This window comes from Crinia signifera, chromosome 3, assembly GCF_055691185.1.
Source record: "Crinia signifera chromosome 3, ASM5569118v1, whole genome shotgun sequence".
NCBI lineage: Eukaryota > Metazoa > Chordata > Amphibia > Anura > Myobatrachidae > Crinia > Crinia signifera.
The window spans coordinates 46,469,584-46,493,338 of NC_139219.1; the positions used below are offsets into that span (position 1 = coordinate 46,469,584).

The 23,755-nt window shown below is 46.8% G+C and overlaps 1 protein-coding gene across 1 annotated transcript in view; it reads left to right on the plus strand.

The window, feature by feature from the left end:
• The first annotated feature begins 3,287 nt into the window (after positions 1–3,287).
• The window catches only part of RHOQ (ras homolog family member Q), a 47,463-nt gene continuing 26,995 nt past the window's right edge, over positions 3,288–23,755 (plus strand). Inside the window, exons 1-2 of the mRNA XM_083175734.1 lie at positions 3,288–3,806; positions 13,047–13,105. Of these exons, the coding sequence (XP_083031860.1) occupies positions 3,665–3,806; positions 13,047–13,105 (201 nt within the window). The 5' untranslated portion in view covers positions 3,288–3,664. The remainder of the gene's footprint in view (positions 3,807–13,046; positions 13,106–23,755) is intronic.

A 23,755-nucleotide genomic window follows, 5' to 3' on the forward strand; every position in this document is an offset into this window, starting at 1 on the left:
TGAGACTCAACTCTGAGAGTGAGATCCTGCAACTGCTGAGTAAGGTGGTGTAACTGTTCAGCAAAAACCTGGGCCGGAACCCCCGCATTGGGATCCATGCTAAACCAAGAGATACACAACCACTGTAAAGGTAATATGGTTGTGTTACAATATTATCTGGCCGGTTATAATGTTATGCGAAGGGGACCCCTGCCGGACCCTAACTCCGTTGCCTCAGACAGGAGTCAGCAGCTGTGTGCAGAGCTAGACTTCACCTGGGCCCGTCTCGGCTGGGGAGCGAGTTAGGCCCGCTCCGCTCCGCTACAGGCAGGTCTTAAGGGTGGACAACACCAGCTGCTGAGGCCAGGAGAGCGCAAGGGCAAAGCTAACTACACCTACAGAAGGCAGGGGGACCCCGGACGCCTGGCGTGTACTAAACGTAACAATACGTGAAGATGGTACTAAATGTAAATGGTGAACAAGGAAGCAACAATGCTACAAAGATGGGATAATATCACAACAACTGAGGGCAACAATGCCGAAGATGGAATATAAAGATAAAAGATACAGCTGGCAGCAATGCTTCTAACCAGGTGGAATATGGAGCTAGAAAGCACTGACAACCAGGTCCTCTGATGACACTTATCTGTAGCCGGACACAGGTAAACGGGACACGGCACGAGGAACAGCACGAGGCACGACACAGAACGGGAAGGCACAGGACTGCAGAGTACTTCTGGAACCAGGAACACCAAGGCACACTAAGGTATGACCAAAGCTATAACCGGCGTCTGTTCCCAGCAGACGCCAGCTATTTATTTGAATCTGCCGCCTGTGATTGTGCTGACGTCAGCCGCGCTGACGCCGCACGCTGCTTGGAGACTCGAGAGCGTTGCCCAGCAACGCCCCGACGTCCAGCAGCCGGAACCACGGAGCCGGAAGCTCGGGGCGTTGCTAGGCAACGCCCCCGACGCTCCCCCGGCGCTCCATCTCCGCCGCCCGTCCCGGACGTGACATCACGCAGAGGCGCTCTGGGACGGCGGCGGCTGACAATACTGTTATGTAATGTTAGAAAGAAATATATTCTTAGAGAATTACAGCAGCAAACATTAAAATTGCAGATCTATAGGGAAGCAATCCAGGGGGCGGATCCCCACTCTCCTAGGTGGGACAACCAGTGTTTTTGTCCAGCGTATTTTTGGAACCAGGACTGGTCCAAGAACCTGGGGGGGGGGGGGGGGGGGGGGGTGGAACTGCATTATTTTTTCAACCCTTTAAAAAAAAAAAATTTTAGACACTTTTTTGGATCGAACCATGCACAGATCTCACTGACAGGCAGATTTATTAAGCTCGGTGAAGTGATAAAGTGTCTGGTTTTAATCACCGGCCAATCAGCTCCTAACTGTGAAGTTACAGACTTGGTTTGAAAAATGACAGGTAGGAGCTGATTGGCCGGTGATAAAAACCAGACACTTTATCACTTCCCCAATCTTAATAAATCTACCCCTGATTTCTGTATGGTTTTGTCAAACTCACCAGCCTGGACCTGGTCTTTTTATTTTTTTGCAAATTTTGATAACGTTTAGGGTGCGATTTGACAATCTGCACCCTATTACATTTGCGATTTTGATGTTTTCTATGAGAAAAAATCTAAATGCAAATTTAAATGTGCGATTTTTTGGCCACGGCAAGTCATGCGATTTGTGGTAAACGTGCGATTGTATCTGTGTATTGTGTAGGCGACAGGTCCTCTTGTGCTCAGTTGGGAATATGAATTATGAATCACTGAGATATAACACAATTAAGGATAATGGCTGAAACAAGCCAATTAAAGCAATTATTATTAATGCTTAGAAATCTATGCAATAAGGTCTCCCTGTCAACAGTGCAGATTTGGCGTACCAGACATTTCAGTTTAATTACAAAATAAAAGAACTAAACAAGGATCAATTATAGACTAAAAATTTAAATATGGTGGGGTAAATGTAATAGGGAGTGTGACGCCGGAGATGCAGGACTTTGACCGAGAATGGCTGTATTTTTTAAGCAGCAATCATTTACAACCACGATACTTTTCGCACATTTCAGGAGGCGGTGAGTTGAAATATTGCGCCCGAACAGAGCAACAATTGAAATGCGTCTTCGGCACCATTTAGTGGTAGCTTTGAGGTAAAAAACGTAATCGCTGGGCCAGTGGTGGCTACAGAGGAGAGGCTGCAGCACAGTTCAAAATTCATCTGCCAGTGAGCCCATATGGAATGGCAGTTGGTGTGTCTCCCCTATTTGAATTTTGAACTGTGCTGCAGCAGGAATGGGTCGACCAATATTAGGTCGACATGCATTGGGTCGACCACTGATGGTCGACATGGCTAAGGCCGACACATGAAACAGGTCAACATACCTAAGGTTGACATGGTTGGAAGATCGACACAAGCAATAATTCGACAATGGCTAGGTCGACATTTTTTTTTTTTTTTACTTTTTCTTTGTCCCGAATGTTGACATAGTCGACATGGCCACCGTCAAAGTGTACCGCGTCCCCTTGAATGGCTCACCATGCTTCGGGCACAGAGCCTTGCTACACTCAGTACACTATTCTCCCTCCACGCACTATGGATGGTAGGGCATGAAATACCCTACCTGCTTGTGTCAACCTTCCAACCATGTCAACCTTAGGCATGTGGACCTAGTTTGTGTGTCAAAATAAGCCATTTTGACCTTTCAGTGGTCGATCTTATATGTGTTGACCTAGCGACCATATACTGCTGCAGCACCACCACCTCTGGAGTAGCCAGTGAATTGTTCCCAGAATGAGCCCCATGGTGTCCAGCGGTGGCCCCCAAACTTTGGCCTGCTCCAGCTGTTAATGACTTCCACGGCAGCTCACCTGCCCATTACATGTTACTTTTTCTGGTTCCTGTATTCCTGTGAAGTCATGAAATGCAACTGGTGGTGGCAGAAGCTTCCCCCTGGCTAGACAAAGAGCCCCCATTGCATCTGCATTTACTCCACCAGCTGTGTGCAGTAGCACGGCACAGGAAGAGGACTACATGACTCATAGGAAACAAGTTATTATGGATAAGAAGAAATATTATTTCATATAAATAAATTATTTAATGCAGGAATGAAGCAGCCTGCACATGTGCCCTGGCTGTTGGTTAGGCTACATCTGTATTACAGAAATAGGTTCTGAATATGAGGGCTTTGGCTTGTTGTAGGCATCCAGCATGTGGCTATTACAAGGCTGAGGATGCCAGCAGCAGCATTCAGGATCTATGGTAAGACACATGTGGCACTAGTAGTTCTCAATCTTCCTTGTCTGCTGCAGGAAGCGCTTTGAAGACGGTCCCTTAAGCAGCACATGAGCTGCCTGCATCTGTTCTCCCAGCCCCCCCGGGCCAAAGCTAGGCTGAGACTGCAGAGCCGGGAAGTGCCGCCGCCGCCGCCGCTGCTGCTGCTGCTGTGCCCTTACAAGTTGGGGGAGGGGGGGACAAGTGCACACACTTTGCAAGAAGAATAAGAAATAAGATTATTATCTGGTGGGGAGTATTTCGGTGGGGCCGGCGCTGAGCTGCTGCTGGGGGAGGACGCCCGGCGCCCGCAGACACTTTTAGGAGGGGATGGCAGCATGCGGTGCAGTGTGACCTGGCTTTCTCCCTGGCCCGACTCCTCAACATGAACATCCATGGCGAATGGGACTGCAAGTAGCATGCTGAAGTGCGTGGTGGTGGGTGATGGGGCGGTGGGCAAAACTTGCCTGCTCATGAGCTATGCCAATGATGCCTTCCCGGAGGAGTATGTGCCCACAGTGTTTGACCACTATGCAGGTAAGACCTTCACTTTTATGCAATATATGTGTGTGTGTGTGTGTTTGCAGCTTTCATTTGTAAAACACATCCATATACTCATCTATTATTAAATTATATGGCGCCACAAGGGATCTGCAGCGCCCAATTACAGAGCATCTATTTATCTATGGCATGACTAACATTGCAGCTGGCAACTAGTTGTACACATGAGGTTCTGCACCATCAGTAACTGCTGGTATTTGTGGAGCTGTAGCTGGCCTCTACCCCTTGTGCCCGCTGGTAAGGACAGCAACGGTTAGTGCCAGTCCTGTCTACCATGGCTGCAGAACCAGGACTATCTGGAACTGTTTCCTAGCAATCTGCAGCTGACCCTTCTTTGCCCCACATCCCACTCACACACACAATAGTTGTCTTGTCTCCTCTCTGCCCCCTCCCCATGTTTTCCTGGAAAGCATTGGAATAATCCATAGAGATTGCTATGATGCCACTTGCATCTCTGTCCTGCATTTACTGGTGCGCTGGTGGTGATGTCAGCAGATGTTTGGTTTTCTTCTCTTTGTGCTGTTAGTAATGTGTACTGTGTGTCACATGCAGTCATCCTAATGGGAAGTGGTAGCTGAGGTTATTTACACAAATGTGCTATTATTTGAACTTAATTTTAAATAATAGGGAAACACAATATTTTTCCATCACTGATGTGAAATGCCATGAGGGTGAATTGGTCATTGTGTTGCAATTATCCTAGATCATTTAGATGACTGATCAGAATACTTTTAATTGTAGTAAAAAATGTACCCTACTTAAGCTATTATACTTATACTATTATATGGGAACTTATTATTATTTCAAGGGTTTGGGATGAGAAATCTGATGAAAAAGTGCCAATTCCTGGGTGAAATTGAATAGGATGAGCTATTCAGAAAGTGAGAGATCTGGTAAGAAATCTCCAGTCTTTTTTAAAGCGGCAATCATTTACACTGCAAAACCAGTTTGAGTTTGAAGTGTAAATGATTGCCGCTTTAAAAAAAAAACCCTGGAGATTTCTTCCCAAATCTCTCACTTTCTGAATCTTTCATCCTAGTAAATTTCACCCCCTATGTGTTTTGTCTCCGATTCCGATCCGATGCGCGGTTCCGTGCACATCGCATAGGAGCCGGAGATGTCTAGTGCTGCACCTGGGTTTGTCGGAAAACATGTTGGGAGTGCACTCGATACATTGTATGCAAAAGGTCCGCATACGTTGTGCCATATGCGATCCTGCAGCCCGGGAAGGTACAGGGTGGTTTAAGGGGCATCACGTGACTTCTCCCCTCTGAGAATTTGCAGTAGTGTATGGGGGCCATAACTGTTATCTTACCAGCCTGAGCGATGGGGTATCGGCCAGGATAACTGGTAACCCTAATCGGATGCAGAGAAACCCGGGCCATGTATGTGGTCATTGTTTACGCTGTTTGATAAGGCCATTTGGACCAACCATTGTATAGTTCACGTGTACATACTGTACATCAGTGATAGGAAACAGGCAGCCATACAAGCCTTCGTTCGCAGCCTCCACTAGGAAAGAGGCAGCCCTACAAGCCTTCGCTCGCAGCCTCCACCACGTCATAGACTGTAACACTTGTTTAACGTTCCTTCCAATATGTTATTACAGTAAGGTGCTTCTTGCACTAATTATATACACATTCCTTCAACTCCATGCTAAGCTTAAGATGTATGTGCAGCTGCTGAACTGTATGGCTGTGCTGCCTAGTCACCTGTATTAAAGGTGCATACACACTGTGCAATTTTGACTCTGTACGATTTTGTCTATGTACAGTTTTGAAAATGGGCCTGGTTCAAAGTGGGTTGTAGTTTTGCAAAATTAAGAAAAACAGACTCCCGGTGATAGTCTGCGGGTGAGGCTGTAGGCACAGGGCAAGGCTGCTACTCTCGCCAGGTCTCTTCTTGCAAATATTTGCAGGCACATTGCTAAAGTGCGAGTGCTTCACTATACATGATTTTGGCTATGTACAAATGTGACACAGCTCAACCATGGGATGTAGTGGGTCCAGGGGAGCCAAGGCACCAATGCTATGACTTGAAGAGTCCCCTGCTGCATCCCAGAAGCTTCAGTTCGGTTTAGGTGCCCACAGGAGTGGGTGCATATGCTATGGGCTGCATGCAGCAGCCTATTTAGATTTAGTTAGGGTTTTCTGTTTTGTAAAATTTCCTTAGCTATTTACAGGTTCAGTGTGAAGTTTCCTAGGGAAACTTCTTGGCACTGTGTGCAGCGCTGCAGAAGCTGACAGAAGCGCTTCCCTGTCAGATTCCTGTGAGCTGGTGAGAAAGGGCTGCTTTGACCTCCCTTTTTTGGGGGGGAGAGGTCTCCTGGCTGGGCCCGTTATGGCGCTGCCATTTTGCTGGGCTTGCTGGCGCACTCCATCATGGAGGACAAGCCAGTTACAGGAGCCCTGCACAGAAGGGCACTCCAGGGTGATCCCTTTTCAGGGGGAGACATTGGGAGGCAGAGGAAACAACAGATGGGAGTGGCTTAAGGGGGAGGGCACAAAACGCATTCCCTCCCCGCTGAAGCAGAGACTTGGTCTCTTCCGTGCTGTGGTCTGGCGCTGTTTTTCCCCATACCTTGCGGAGCTTAAAGGAGTTTTACTTTCTGCAGACTACAGTGAAGTTTCCTCTGGGCAGTGCCTTTTCCTGTGTCCACTGATGGTCAGCGACAACAGCAGCTATTGGATAAGTACACTGGTTACATTACTCTGTATAGCGCCTGACATTTGGCGCTGTTTTAGCGGGGCGCTGCGACCTGCCCGTTTTTTTTTTTTAAAGGGTAAAATGCGCTGTGCCCCTCTAGCAACGCCCGGCTAAAAGAGCCTGGTGCCTGCCCCGACAGTGTGCACGAGGAAGCCCAGCGCTGCCGTAGACGGCGATGCCCGGCGCTTCCCCGGCAGCACAGCAACTTCGTCGGTGACGGCGGTGCCCGGTCCGCCCCCCTTGCGCTGCCCCCGTGCAGCGGCGCCCTGCCCGCACAAAATCCTAGAAGGAACACTATGATTGTTGTAATAATGACAAAAAGGTGTAATTCTGCTGTTGAGGAGGAGGGGGCTGTTAATTGACTGCAGGTTTTGCGGTATTAAATTAACTTGTGAACAGCTGGACCAGGGGGATTTGTGCCCTGCATATGAAACTGTTCCTAGTGGGGCTCAAGCACAGATGACAGAGCAGGCTGAACCTGCGCGGGCGGTGGCCCTTGGTAGAACTATGGCTGACTTGGTACAGGCCCTGAATAGGCAGAGAGATGTTCTTAGTAGTTCCCCTAGACTCCCCCCCCCCCCCCCCCATTACAACCCTCTGTGAGCTACTCTCCACCCTCACAGGTAGATCCTGCCTTACTATAGGCTATGTAACACACGGCACAGGGTGTGCATAAGATGAGTGCATTTATGGAGCAGTTTATTAAGGTCCCTGGTGTTAACACTACCAGACACCCTTTATCTACCCCACCTCCATTCTGGGGAGGAAGAGGGTGAGAGTCCTGAGGAGAATGCTTGCTTGGTGACAGAAGGAGGATATTAAGTCCTCTGCCCCTGGGGTGGAGGATTTGATTTTGGCTGTTCGCCAGGCTTTGAAACTTGCTGAGGTTGACACTGTTCAGCAGAAAGTCAGTAGAAGCATTGGCATTAAAAGGAGAGTTCCTTTTTGGCACAGAATTGGAGGCCTTGATAAAACAGGTTACATGGGGAAAGAGTACCTTTCTACAACTTCCGGTGGCAAAACAAGGGGTGTCAAGGTTTGTAGCTTTCCATCCTTCCTTTCATTCCTCCTTTCAGGGAGCTAGCAAGGGAAGAGCCTCAAGATCCTGTTTTGGTCCCTTCGCTAAGAAACAGTTTTCCAAGTTGGATGATAAATCCTCGGCATAACTGGGTAAAGGCTCCCCGTTCTGGAATCAGAGTGGGGGGTTGACTCCTGCAGTTTCGGGACACCTGGTTCCAGTCCACTCAGGATCTTTGGGTACAGACTGTGATCTCACAGGCTTACAGAATAAACCTCAAGGGGGACCCTCCAAGTCGTTTTATTCCAACTCCTTTACCACGAGAAGCCTGAATGAGACAGGCCCTGTTGGGGGCAGTGGCATCTCTCACTCGCAATGGAGTGGTGATTCCAGTACCGCCAGGGGAACAGAGGAAGGGGTTTTATTCCACCCTGTTCTTGGTCCCCAAGCCAGACGGGTCTTTCAGACCTATCCTAAACTTAAAATCCTTGAACAAGCACTTGTGGGTGGATCATTTCAGGGTGGAGTCTCTAAGGTCAGTGTTACTGAGCATGGAGCCAGGGTAATTTTTGATGTCCATAGATATTCAGGATGCACATCTGCACGTTGCTATTTGAAGAAAACATTAATCTCTGTTTCGTTTTGCAGTTGGCTTGCAACATATTCAGTTCCAGGCCCTCTCGTTTGGGCTGTCAACTGCCCGAGGGTGTTCACAAAAGTGATGGCAGTCATGGCGGCGACTCTCAGGGAATAGTAATTATTCCATACCTGGATGACCTACTTTTTAAGGCAGGGTCGGAGGCGACGCAGTTTCTCTAGGATCACGGGTGGATACTGAACTTTAAAATGTCTCAGTTGAGCCCGACCCAAAAATTGCTAATTTTTTGGGGGGTTCTGGACACTCGCTTACATCGGGTGTTTCTACCGGAGCCCAAGGCCAGGGACATTTGGCTCTTGGTACTGTCACTCCTCTAATCCATCAGTCTGGAGGTGTCTAAAACTGTTAGGCAAGATGGTGGCCACGTTCGAGACAGGTGGCATAAGCGAGTGCTGCAGAATCAGGACCCTAATGTGGGCCATACAGCTGGGTAGGAATTCCCTGATTCCTATCTGCCAATCAGTGATTTCTCTGGAAATCTACAAAATTCCCGGTTCATGAATTCCAGTAATTTTTGCAAGAGCAAGAAGTTTGTTCTTGCTGATCAGTGATCACCCAACCCAGGCATCAGCAGAACGGGGAAATGCCCTGAGAGATGCCTGATGCATGGGGCCCCTTAGATCTTTTATTGTTCACATTACTGTAACTCTTCCATGTGTTAATGATGTTTAGGGGCCGTGGAAAACTTTTCTCTGTTACGCTTGGCTCTGCTGAAACTTCCTCTTTCTAGGCTATATTAGGATGGGACACCAGGCAAAGCCTGGCAAGCCCGTCACAGGAAAGATGAACAAGTGTATGACATTCAGCCAACGTTGTGATCGGCTCAGCATTACAGACAGGCATGCCAGCGGAGGTGTCATTTAGCATTCCGCCTGCTTCAGGGTTACATCATGGCAAAGAATAAATTAGATTATTACACAATCTGGCAAAAGAGAATACTTTTTTGTAGTAGTTCTACCACAGGGTTAGGGCTTAGACACAAATAAGGTTTACGGTTTGGGTGAAAAATATTATTATCGGATTATTGGAAATGGGCATCAGTCAATAAATAATTTATTTATTACCAGTTATTTATATAGCGCACACATGTTCCACAGCGCTTTCCAGAGAACATTAGATCATTCACATCAGTCCCTGCCCCAGTGGAGCTTACAATCTATATTCCCTACCACATGTACACGCACACACATTCATTCTAGGGTTCATTTTTGTTGGGAGCCAAATTACCTACCAGTGTGAGGAAATCCACTCAATCACGGAGAGAATATACAAACTCTGCACAGTTAGGGCCAAGGTGGGACTCGAACCCATGACCTCAATGAGGCAGTAATGCTAACCATTACACCATCCGTGCTGCCCAATACTACTGTATATGGAGCACATTTCTCACATCAAGGAGGGCTGTCTCTCCCTCTCAAGTTATTACTTCCACATCACTCTTTTTAATTTGGATCACATGTCTGCTTTCCCTAGTGTTCATCATAGCACCCTGTATTTTTCAGAACCACGCAGTTCCTTTTTACTGCCAGGGGAATCGCTTTTTGCTGTGGTGCTTCTAGCACAGTGAAGTCTGTATTTCAGTACTGCTATATAGACCAGACCTGTGAGTTCAAGTGAAACTCAGGATCAGGTGGGCGAGGTTCACATGGTTCGCACCCAGCACATGCGCATTAGGCAAACATCGCTCCCCTGCGAGTACACACAGGTGAGCGTGTAAAACCAAAATCAGGCCCAGCGTGTATTGAGCCGCAAGCAGGGAGCACACATCAGCCGCGAGTAGCAGGGATTCAGGGCTGCATACAGGGATTAAACTATCGTTGAGCCTAACGGATGATGTTAGATCCCCATACTCCTACCCTATATTAAAAAATAAATATGCCATGATACATGAGAATACATTCATATAGTTTATGTGATAGCCACGTGTGGCACTAATTTAATGTAAATAATACTTGTTCCACATAACATATGATATGAGTAGCAACCAATATGTACACCAATTAACATCCCAGCTCCCATAATAAACTTGGGATGATCCAATACAGCACTGGGTGATCAACAATAGAGGATCCATATTTATGGATAAGGACATCGTATTTCTCTATATGCTTATTAAACATTGTGAATAATGACTTATGATTAAAATATAGCTGTGTCTCGCTTGCAAAGGAAATACAATCTTTTTAGCGAGCCAATTGAAGAGTAGATATGATGCAATGAAACACATCATAGGAAGGAGAGCAAAACAACCAGAGATACTGAACAAATCCCCTCTGGCAGTTCCTGGCATAAGTAAGCTACATTAAAAAGACACTGTTGCAGAATAGTATCTAACTCAGGGTTTTTCAACCGGTGTGCCGCGGCACACTAGTGTGCCGCGGCCAACCCTCAGGTGTGCCGCGCGACAGCTGATCACGGCGACACACCCAGGTCCTCCCGCAGCCGCCCGCCCTACTCCAATGGATGTGCGCGCCAGACGTCAGTGTCAGCGCGCATCATCCATGGTGCCCTCCCCCCCACCCGCCGAGACTCACGCCGCCCGCCCGCTCTACTCCAATGGATGTGTGCGCCTGACGTCAGTGTCAGCGCGCATCATCCATGGTGCCCGCCCCCCCACCCGCCGAGGCACACTCTGGACGGCTCCAGCATCATCCTATTTCCCACCCAGGCCGCGGCGCCCTCCTGTCTGAAGCGCGGCAAGCACCCCCAGGATCCACTCTCTGTCTCCTCCCTCCGCCTGCCTGCCTATTGGAGATCTCTCAGGCGAGCAGCTCCAGTTATGGGCATCTTGGTGTGGGCCATATGTTTGACGGGCATCTCTGTGTGGGCTACATGGGCATCTCTGTGTGGGCCTTATGTATAATGGGCATCTCTGTGTTGGCCTTATGTATAATGGGCATCTCTGTGTTGGCCTTATGTATATTGGGCACCTCTGTGTGGGCATTATGTATAATGGGCATTTCTGTGTGGGCCTTATGTATAATGGGCATGTCGGTGTGGGGCATATGTATAATGGGCATGTCGGTGTGGGGCATATGTATAATGGGCACCTCTGTGTTGGCCTTATGTATATTGGGCACCTCTGTGTGGGCCTTATGTATAATGGGCATCTCTGTGTGTGGCATATGTATAATAAGAGGTACAGTGTGGGGCATATGTATAATGGGCAAGTCGGTGTGGGGCATTTGTATAATGGGCATATCTGTGTGGGCCTTATGTATAATGGGCATGTCGGTGTGGGGCATATGTATAATGGACATTTCTGTGTGGGCCTTATGTATAATGGGCATGTCGGTGTGGGGCATATGTATAATGGGCATTTCTGTGTGGGCCTTATGTATAATGGGCATGTCGGTATGGGGCATATGTATAATGGGCATTTCTGTGTGGGCCTTATGTATAATGGGCATCTCGGTGTGTGGCATATGTATAATGGGCATCTCTGTGTGCGGCATATGTATAATAAGCGGTACAGTGTGGGGCATATGTATAATGGGCATGACGGTGTGGGGCATATGTATAATGTACTATGTACTATAATAAACTAATTTTAAAGGAAATAATAACAGATATCAACATATTATATATATATATATATATATATATGTCAATATTTGTTATTACTTGTCTTATATTTGATTAAAAACTGTTGGTGTGCCTTGGCAATTTTAAAGTCTTGTCTGGTGTGCCGCGGCTTGAAAAAGGTTGAAAATCACTGATCTAACTCATACTACATTAATACCCCTTTTACACCGCCACAAAAACCCGGGTCAGACTGGGTCATATGGTTGGCATGCCAACCATATGGGGCCAACATATTGATTACCTATTTTAAGTTTCTTCTCTGTCATTGCCTGAGGTGAGGAAGCAATTTTAGTTATATAGTGCTAGTACATGGGTAACTGACCACTTTTATATAAATGATTCAGTTTCTGGCTGGACAGAACACTCTGATGTATGGAGAACCTGGTGTGCAGTGCACACGGGCACAGAAGTGAAACTATTGGGGAGTGGGAGGAATCTAAGGAGGAGCGGGGAGGACAGTGAGAAGCGGTGGCTGGTGCCTCCACTCTGCGATTGTCAGTCATAGACATTGGAATGGATTGACAGCTGGTAGACTTAGGGAAAAATTCTAAATGATGTGTCCATGAAAAAGGCCCTGGGGATAACACTGGCTACTGGCCCTGCCTCTAGAGCGGTAATGGGCAACCTGCGGACCGCCAGCTGTTGTGAAACTATACATCCCAGCATGCATTGTCACAGTTTTAACATTTCCTAATAGCAATACTCTGGCAAGGCATGCTGGGCTGTGTAGTTTCACAACAGCTGGAGATCCGCAGGTTGCCTATGCCTGCTCTAGAGCAACGCACGGTCACTGTATGTTCTCCGCTGTAATCTAGTAAGCCTGCATTGTTATATTTAGGATGGTGTGGATTATTAGGTCGACAGTCAATAGGTCTAGGTCCACCACTATTGGTGGACAGGCAAAAGGTTGACACATATACAAGAAAATGGTCGACCCGAGTTTTTTACACATTTTTGGTGTTTGTGTCGACATAAGACGACCTGGGCCCCTAATTAGTGTACGCATCCCTTTGCATGGCTCGCTTGACTTGCCATGCTTCGGGCTTGGTGCCTCACTAGGATCGGCATACTATTATATTGATGGTTAAAGAAAAATTATTTAAGAAAATTACCAAAAACTCAAGTCGACCATTTTCATGTGTCGACCATTGATGCCGTTTACCTTATTTTGATGCAATGATTCTTCATTAGCCTGTGATGACATTTTACCATTTTGTGCTTAGCCTTATTCATATGTCTGTTCTTTCAGTCAGCGTTACCGTGGGCGGCAGACAGTACCTCCTCGGGCTTTACGACACTGCCGGACAAGTGAGTAAAATGGATGGTGTATATTGTATGGTCTTTTTTTTCACCTATATTATTCATGTTTCTGGCTGCGTGGCAGTAGTAATTCTGTATATGTATACAGACTTCTGTGATTTGTCTGAAAATGTTGCCTAGTACTATCATGGCTGCTTCCAATCAAGGCTATAAAAAGCCAACAGATGTGTTCTCATACATCTATTCCCCCATGCAATTCTAGTTGCGTTATATATTACACACGGGCTACGTGTGACTCTAGCAACAGGTGTCTTTTTTTCATTTTTTTTTCCTATTTGCATTTCCTTATTTGCAAAATGGAGCAAATATGACACACCAGCTTCTGCTGATTAAAATAATATGCAGCATGTCTATATTCAGCATGTGACCGCGGCTGTATAAATCCAAGATCAGCAATTTTAAAGGAAGGAGGTCCCAGGCAATAAGAAAAACAATTAAGATATGAGAAATGCAAATGTAAACAGTACTCAAATAAAGCATCAGTAGACGAGTCGAAAAATCATTTCTGGTGCCCCCGGTAAGAGTTTTCTATAGTCCCTGTAATCTCCTGGTTAACTCGATGCATTTTAACTCCTTCTGGAGTCTTTTTCAAGGCTGAATGTCCTTTCTGTGATAGGGTTATTGAAATAACCCTATCTCAGTTAGTTCTGGTACAGCTGTTAGCCGCAATATCCAATGGTGCTCCCAGTCGCATGGTCTGGTCACTCCCGGTGTTGTCATGGTGACCACCTAAATTAGAAGCCCCGCTTCCACCCAACCATATGCCCATGACAGAAGTGGGAACGGGTCTCCAGGACCTTGTAACAGGTTAGGGCCAGATGTATCAAGTTTCAAAAAATGAAAAATCGGAGAGTCATAAACAACAAGCCAATCAGCTCCTGCCTGCCATGTTGCAGGCTGGGTTTGAAAAATGACAGGTAGGAGCTGGTTGTTAAGCCAGTTTTGAAGATTGATAGGCCTTTAAGTGCCCATAGATAAGTTTTTGACCATATTAAGACCAGCTCTTAAGTTGGGAGATGCAATTTACTGCGACTAATGCCCGAAGTTTAAGCTTGGTACACTCTGGGTGATATATACTTAACGATATGGATGATATCGATATTGTTAACGATATTGTGTGCATATTGTCCAATGTGTGGGACGTTAACGCCCACCTGTAGTCTGTACATGTAGCTCAATTCTGACAATCTTGTCAGCAACTGGATGCATGGAGCGGGGTGGGGGGGGGGGATGACATCTCTGATATCCTCGGCGATATCAGTCAGGGGGCGAGATTCTCTGTTACAGAAATGCGGTAAAAACCCCGTTATCGGGGTTTTTACCGCATTTCTGTATTCTCTAATGTCCCTCCGCAGTGTCACCGCTGCGGAGGGAATCGCCAGCAAAAGCTGGCGGTTCCCTGCAGAAGCCTATGGGCTTCTTACCGCAGCGGTGTGTGAGGGATCCGTCACGGATCCCTCCCAGCATGCCCTGCGGCCGGCGCGTCAGTCTGCGCATGCGCAGACGGACTCCCGGGTCATAGACCCGGAAGTCCAGCAACGGCGCCGCATCGCAAGGGACAGCTCTTACCGCAAAAGCTGTCCCTTGCGCTTTCTGACTTGAGTCCCGAGAGCAGTGCTGTTACTTCACGCTGTAAAACTGCAACTAGGCCGAATAGTTTGTACTATCTGCCCACACATCAGGAGGGTGCGAGCAGAAGTCCGCTAGTAGTGTCCTGAAATGATGGGAACCAAAGATCAATTGAATTCTCCCTTATAATATATTCCTATTGTATTGAGCCACCCACTTTAATGGTAAAAACATTTATTTGTAGGTGAAATAAGTTGTTTTTCTCCTGGTGACAATGCCTAATGTGTCATCTGTCATTGTAGTCCCTTTAGTGAATGATTTAAGCATTTTATTATCCACTACAATGAATAATAATTTCAGCAAATGCATACAAGAATCTAATGTTCTGTAGTCATTATTCTACCCACTGAACAGCGGTTACAGCAGCGGGCAGATCACGTCGGCATAATGCATAGTCTGCTGGAAACCTAGGGGAATACGTATTGAAATGTGTTTATGTAACTGGAGTTTATAGAGTGGCAGCACTTCACTCGTGTGCATTATTCCGGGAAGTTCTGGAACTAATTCATTATCTGAACATGAATGATGTCATATGCATGGTGTAGTATGACCAAAATAATAAAGATTGATAGACTCTGAAAGTATTTTTTACTGACCTATGTATAGAGAATGACTGAATGGTATCTGGGTTTTTTTACTGACCACTTTATGTTAGAAAGTGAAAGTAATAGCACATGGAGGACACATGGGATTACACATAACCCTAATCAGATTCACAGTCATTACCGTGGTTCCTCTTGTGGACATTTTAGTAATGTCGGTTATGTCTTCTTTAAATATGGGGCATAGTTTTAATATGTGTGTGTTTGTATACATATGAGTGTGTATACACCAAGCATGTCCAACCTTGGCCCTCCAGCTGTTGTAAAATTACAAGTCCCATCATGCCTTGCCACAGGTTTCCTATTAGGGAATACCAAAACTGTTGCAAGGCATGCTGGGATGTGTAGTTTCAATACTATGCCTGGTATAATACACTCTGAAGGCCACGCGTGTTCAACCACACAAGACGTATGTATATCAGAGCTCAATTGCAGCCCCAAGAGTAGAATATTTGACTTAGAAATGAGCTCCTGTCGTAAAGAACTTGGGTGAAACAGAGTGAATATACGTTTAACTGGATAACGGCGTAAGTGGATAAAATAGGTGACCTTTTTCTGTCATAAATGCGGGTGTCAGTGATACAGGCATTCGCTGCTGTCACTGTGGGGGAGGTGGGGATGAGATGTAGTGAGTGGGAGGGAGATGCGATGTGGTCAGTGAGGCGGGGATGTGCTGCGGTCAGTGAGCAGAATCTCTGCGAGCAATGCTGTTTGCAGTTGGATGGGTTTACAGATAGTAGTGACAGTTGGTGGTAGAGCAGGTATGTGGTTACATTGGGAGATGTGCGGTCACTGGGAAATAACGCTTGTTTGAGCTAATGTATCCAGTCATGTTAATGTTAAGTTTGTCCTTATTCTACCATGCCATTTTATAAAATACTGACATGGATGCACAAACAAATGTGTGGTGGTGAAATTGCACTGGGCAGTCTTGAAATAAGGACATCTGTTCAGAGTCCTGAGGAATAGTAATCCTAGATGGGCGGTGTCTCCATAGTACACCAGCTGCTTGCTTCTCTTGGCTCCATCCCACACCTCCTGTCCTCCTTAATCCTGCCTCCTGCCTGCACCTGGAATACCAAGTCCCGGCTACCACTGCTCCTAATTAAGGGCCTGATTCAGTGCCAGTTGCAGTTTTGCATAACTGCAACTGCCAGTGTTAGGCTGCGGGCAAGCTGTTCAACACAGGGCAAGACCATCCCTCACGCCCCACAATGTGCCTGCAAAAATTTGCTGACATCACTTAAATTAATGAAGAGTACAGCAAAGAGCTCGCACATTACCGGCTGCCCACCTGTCTGGACATTCTTCTTTTTTTTTTTTTTTAAGATAAAGCCCCGTACACACAGGGCGTGCTTAAGCACGGATCGCTCAGCGCACACAGCGCTGCACACCCCAGATGCACCCGCAATGTGTACAGAGGAAGCGCTTTGCTTATCCTAATCGCCAAATCGCTGCAATCTTAACAGGATAGACCAGGCATGGCCAAACTATGGCCCTCCAGCTGTTGTGAAACTACAAGTCCCATCATGCCTTGCCACAGTTTTGCACAGGGAATGCTAAACCTATGGCAAGGCATGCTGGGATGTGTAGTTTCACAACAGCTGGAGTGCCACAGTTTGGCCATGCCTGGAATAGACACTGCATACACTTGCATGATGGTCAACATGCATTTAGGTCGACATGAGTCGGTCAACAGGGTCATTAGGTTGACATGGGTTAGGTCAAAAGGTCAACATGGGGTTTTTAAAAAACAATTTGAGCCGACATGTGCCGGCAGGAGATATTTCCTGCCCTATCATCCACTAGGGCATGGTGGGAAAATAAAATAGTGTGCCGAGCGCAGCGAGGCACCGTGCCCGAAGCACGGTGAGTGGACGTGGTGCTACGTGTCAATGTCCATGTTGACTTTGTCGACATTCGGGACAATTTGTTTTGAAAAACCCCATGCCGACCTTTTGACTGTCGACCTAATGACCCATGTCGACCTTCCTGCATATCGACCTAGACTTATGTCGTCCTAGACTTAAGTCAACCTAATGACTGTTGACCAACATATTGGTAACCTAATGATCCATACCCGCACTATCTATCACTTCGGAGGGGCAACAGAGAATTCAGAAATGCGGTAAAAACCCTGATAACGAGAGAATCCCGCCCCAAATCTAGTATTTATGTATGTCTGTATGTTCTATATATTTAATTTGCATTTTACACAGTAGATGCCTGTTTAAAAAAAAAAATGCACTTAATTATAAGGAACTGTTCCATTTTTCTAGTAGAAAATATACGCAGTTACCATTCATATTCATAAAAGCAAATCTGCTGAGGAATCGTGCTGTATGCGCAGAATACATCATCTGTAATCAGGGTGTCTGAAGTCCCCATCGACCTTGTTTCGGAACGTGGGAAATTAGATCTCGTTTGGTGCTACTTTGATTAGCATGCAGATATTTTGCTGGATGTGTAGATTTCCACTGCATTTATCCCTCTTAACGTTGTCTTGATTCCGTGATACTAATTCCTCTGTGTTCAGGTTACCCGGCATCGCAATTCAGTTACGGTTCTGCTGCGTGCCGGCATAGCCTTACACATCTCTTACTGTGAGGGCATAACCAATGAAGACATCGCTGCAAAGAAAAAAGGTTTGTTTTGCTAGTGTTCACTCTAGAAATTTTTTAGGGCAGGGTGCTGACCACAGGGAGGGCACATTTTTCTATCATGAGGGTACATTTTTCAGTCAGGAAGGCACATTTTAATTTTAAAGGGCAAAAAAGAGAGAGAGAGAGAGATCGAAGTGGAAATTTTAAAGTGGGGATAAGGAAAAGTGAAGGTCGGGGTTATGTGCGCGCCGAAGGCGCGATAGCTCCAGAAAAAAGGGGCGTAGACACCTAAAAGGGGACGTGTCCTTGAGTGTAGTGTGCCACGCCATTACCTCTTATGTACTGTACACTATGCAACACAATAGTAGACCCCCTTATACTTGCCCCATAAACATTATGCCACACGGAATCAGACAAAATTCATGTTAAGGTGCCCATACATGGAGCGATGTGCTCCATGCATTTTGAACTAGATCACATCACATCTAGTTAAAAATATATGCGATGTGCTAAAGCAGCGTGCATTTTGAACTAGATGAAATCTAGTTCAAAAAGTATGTGCAGCATCTACTTTTTGTGCTTTGCGATACGAGGGACCGCCTATCCCCTCGCAAAAAAGGATCGCTCTGTGTATGGGCACCTTTATGCCAAAATTAGAGTGCCAAAATTCACGTCATGCCACCTGGATTGAGCCAAAATTCACATCCTGGTACCCAAACTGAGGCTAAAATCCCCTTCTTGGTACCCGGACTGAGCCAAAATTCACACCTTGGTACTCGGACTGAGCCAAAATTTACATCCTGGTACACAAACTGAGCCAAAAATCCCCTTCTTGGTACCCGGACTGAGCTAAAATTCAAATCCAGGTTCCCGGACTGAGCCAAAATTCACATCCAGGTACTCTGACTAAGCCAAAATTCACATCCAGGTACCCGGACTGAGCCAAAATTCACAGCCTGGTACCCGGTCTGAGCCAAAATTCACATCATGCCACACAAAGAGCAAATATTCACGTTATACAACATATGTTGAGTCAAAATTGACATCATGCCACTAGGATTGAAACAAAATTCAAGTCAAACTACCAGGATTAAGCAAAGATGCATGTCATGCCACCCAGACTAGAACAAGAATTGTGATGCTCTGCGCTGTTGTCGATTGGTAGTAGTTATAGTCTGCTGGTCAAGAATGATGAATCCAGACACACTGTATATATTATACCATTTTTATAAAAAGTAACAATAATAAAATAACATTTCATACAGAAAAATACATGAGATAAAATATAACATATATGGCTCTAAATAGGGCTTCAATGTTAGGATAGCACTCAAAAGAATATTGAGTCTCCAGTAATAAATGGGTTAATGGTACCAAGGTAATTTTTCTTTATAGTAGCAGTTTAGCAAGCGGTGGTAGCCTCTGTGTTAGCAGGGTTAAGAAGCCGGTATATCAATATGTAGCCAGTTCCTTAGCATGTATGCGAACACGCAAAAAAAGTTGTATAGCAGGAAAGTCAATCACCGGTTAAAGCAGATAAGTTAACACAAGTGGATCATTGTATACTCACAGAGCGTAACACGCCATATAACAAATGGCTAATGCACTTTCCGCACACCCGCCGATGCCGGCAGAGATCTCACTCGCTCAGTTGTTGAGAGTGGAAAGCCGGAGGATAGATGCCGGTCAGATGTGCTCACCGCAGATGGAGGGGGATCGTCCATACTGCTGTTTGGTATCAAACACGCCGAACACCGTGCTAATCCAGACCTCGCCAAAAACCAAACAGCAGTATGGACGATCCCCCTCCATCTGTGGTGAGCACATCTGACCGGCATCTATCCTCCGGCTTTCCACTCTCAACAACTGAGCGAGTGAGATCTCTGCCGGCATCGGCGGGTGTGCGGAAAGTGCATTAGCCATTTGTTATATGGCGTGTTACGCTCTGTGAGTATACAATGATCCACTTGTGTTACCTTATCTGCTTTAACCGGTGATTGACTTTCCTGCCATACAACTTTTTTTGCGTGTTCGCATACATGCTAAGGAACTGGCTACATATTGATATACCGGCTTCTTAACCCTGCTAACACAGAGGCTACCACCGCTTGCTATACTGCTACTATAAAGAAAAATTACCTTGGTACCATTAACCCATTTATTACTGGAGACTCCATATCCTTTTGAGTGCTATCCTAACATTGAAGCCCTAGTTAGAGCCATATATGTTATATTTTATCTCATGTATTTTTCTGTATGAAATGTTATTTTATTATTGTTACTTTTTATAAAAATGGTATAATATATACAGTGTGTCTGGATTCATCATTCTTGACCAGCAGACTATAACTACTACCAATCTACAGCAGCGCAGAGCATCACAATTCTTGTTCTAGTCTTTTTGCCCTTTTTGTGAGCTCAGGTGAACTCACTAGATGCCTGCAGCAGCTGGTCTGAATTTAATCTCATGCTGCCCATACACGCTGCGATCCCGGCGTGCGTTGTGGGCTTAAATAGCATCCATCATATCGCATTGCATGCCTTGTGCATGCAATGCGATGCGATGTGATGTGATGAAAAGCAAGTACAAAAAGTATGTGCAGCACATACTTTTTGTACTGTGCGATGAGGTGCCGCGGGAGCGCGCACCTCAAAGCACACATCGCACCGCCAGGAAACGCAACGTGTATGGGCGGCTTAACACAATTTTGTTTTGCACCTAAGGGGGAAATTTACTAATATGAAAAACCTAGTTTTTCGTATTAGTATTTTCCCTACGACTGCATATGACTGTTTCAGTCGTATGCAAAGTCGTGTTCCGGAGGGAAAATTACAAAGCAGTCATATACGACTGCTTTGTAACCCTCCGATGGTGTATTCATTCGTATTAGCGGCACATATATACGGCAGCTAATACGAATTCCGAAAGGCAGTCTGCACGGATCAGTCAGATCCGTGCAGGCTTCAGTGTGAAAGAAATAAATAAATTTAAAAAAAAAACAGCGTGGGGTCCCCCCCACAGCTGTAACCAGCACCAGGCTGAAAGAGCTGGGGCCGGTAATTAAAAATCAGGGAACCCGACAAATAGGGGTTTCCCGATTTTTAACAACCAGCCCCAGGCTCCAGGTCCGGGGCTGGTTCCCAAAATACGGGGCACAAAATGACTAGGGGTCCCCCGTATTTTAAGAACCAGCCCCAGGCCCAACCAGCCAGCAGGGTAATGTCACAGCCGGGGGACACTTATGATATAAGGTCCCGCGGCCAAAACATTAACCCCCTGACCGGTCAGCCTGGCCAGGGGCCCTGTGGGAGTGGGGACCCCCCCAATAAAGGGGTCCCCCCCCCTCCAGGACTTACCTGACCAGGCTGAAGCCTGGTGCTGTCCCCGGTGACCCTGGGCTGTGGTCACCGGGCTGATAGTGGTGTAAAAAAAAATAGATGAAAAAACTATTGTTTAAAACTGTGGAACTATGAGTCCCAGCAAGCCGGGACTTGGAGAACCACAAGTCCCAGCCTGCGGGGCATTAAAGGGCCCGCTGGGTCTTGTAGTTCCACAGTTAAAACAATAGTACAATAAACACACACTGACACAATGAAAATAAAAGTTTAATACATACATTACACACATACTGATACTTACCTTTCTTGATCCCGTAGGTAGCCCTCTGTCCTGGTGTCCTGTGTCGTCCTCCAGGTCCATGTCGGCAGTCCGTGTCGTCCTCCAGGTCCATGTCGGTGTCCGGGTCCGAAGAAATCCATGTTGGAGCTGTGGAAGGAAATCCTACTCACCTGGTCCTGTGCTGAAGATGTCTTGTCTTGGTCCTCCGTAATCCAGGTAATCTTCATGCTGTCGCCGGTCCCCGCACTGTCCACATCGCACTGAGGAGAGATGCAGAGATGTTTCATACTCGGCGCCTCTCCTCAGAATGATTTCTATTGGCCGCCTAGTGGCCAATCAGGAGCCAAGAAAGTCAGCTCCTGATTGGCCGCTAGGCGGCCAATAGAAATCATTCTGAGGAGAGGCGCCGAGTATGAAACATCTCTGCATCTCTCCTCAGTGCGATGTGGACAGTGCGGGGACCGGCGACAGCATGAAGATTACCTGGATTACGGCGGACCAAGACAAGACATCTTCAGCACAGGACCAGGTGAGTAGGATTTCCTTCCACAGCTCCAACATGGATTTCTTTGGACCCGGACACCGACATGGACCTGGAGGACGACACGGACCGCCGACATGGACCTGGAGGACGACACAGGACACCGGACACCAGGACAGAGAGCTACCTACGGGATCAAGAAAGGTAAGTATCAGTATGTGTGTAATGTATGTATTAAACTTTTATTTTCATTGTGTCAGTGTGTGTTTATTGTACTATTTTTTTAACTGTGGAACTACAAGACCCAGCGGGCCCTTTAATGCCCCGCAGGCTGGGACTTGTGGTTCTCCAAGTCCCAGCTTGCGGGGGAGGCTTGCTGGGACTCATAGTTCCACAGTTTTAAACAATAGTTTTTTCATCTATTTTTTTTACACCACTATCAGCCCGGTGACCACAGCCCAGGGTCACAGGGGACAGCACCAGGCTTCAGCCTGGTCAGGTAAGTCCTGGAGGGGGGGGACCCCTTTATTGGGGGGGTCCCCACTCCCCCAGGGCCCCTGGCCAGGCTGACGGTAGGGTTAATGTTTTGGCCGCGGGACCTTATATAATAAGTGTCCCCCGGCTGTGACATTACCCTGCTGGCTGGTTGTGCCTGGGGCTGGTTCTTAAAATACAGGGGACCCCCTAGTCATTTTGTCCCCCGTTTTTTGGGAACCAGCCCCGGACCTGGAGCCTGCGGCTGGTTGTTAAAAATCGGGGAACCCCTATTTGTGGAATCGGGACATCTGTCAGAATGAACTTAGGTCTACAGTCATTAGGTCGACCCCACTAGGTCGACTGGCAGGAAGGTCGACCTGGCTTAAGGTCGACATGGGCCAAGGTCGACATGACTTAAGGTCAAATTTGCATAAAGGTCGACATGAGGAAGGTCGACTGGTCATAAGGTCGACATGGGTTTTTCACTGTTTTTTGATCCGAATGTCGACACAGTCGACATGGACACAGTTGGCAATGAGAATCGGACCCTCGCATCGCTCGCTTCGCTCGCAATGCTTCGGGCACGGTGCCTCGCTGCACTCAGCACACTATTTTATTCTCCCACCACGCCCTAGTGGATGGTAGGGCATGAAATACCGCCTGTCGGCACATGTCGGCTCAAAAAACAGTGAAAAACCCATGTCGACCTTATGACCAGTCGACCTTACTCATGTCGACCTTTATGCAAATTCGACCTTAAGTCATGTAGAGATTTGGCTCACATAGCAAGAGGTGAGCGGCGTGTCAGCGCGACAGGGGGGAGGGAACAGGCTGCTTGTAATAGCTGACTGCCGCTCACATAGCAAGAGGTGAGCGGCGTGTCAGCGCGACAGGGGGAAGGGGGCATGCTGCCCAGAAGAGCTTGTTTTATTATGCAGGACGCGCCGAGCGGAGTGTGAGTGCCGGGGACAGACAGGTATCTGCGGCGCGTATTATTATTATGCAGGGCGGGACAAAAAGGGCAGGGCGGAATTCAGCAGGTTTTAAAGGGGCAGGGCGCAGCGCCCTGTGAAAGAAGCCTAACGGGAACACTATTGCTGGTACCTGCTGATCACGAACAGGAGAAGGTCATTGACTCAGGACTGAAACGATCTTCTTACAGACACCGTGTTAGTTCTGGTACATTTCATACTTGCCGTCTGCTTTTATTATCCTTTTACGGATAAA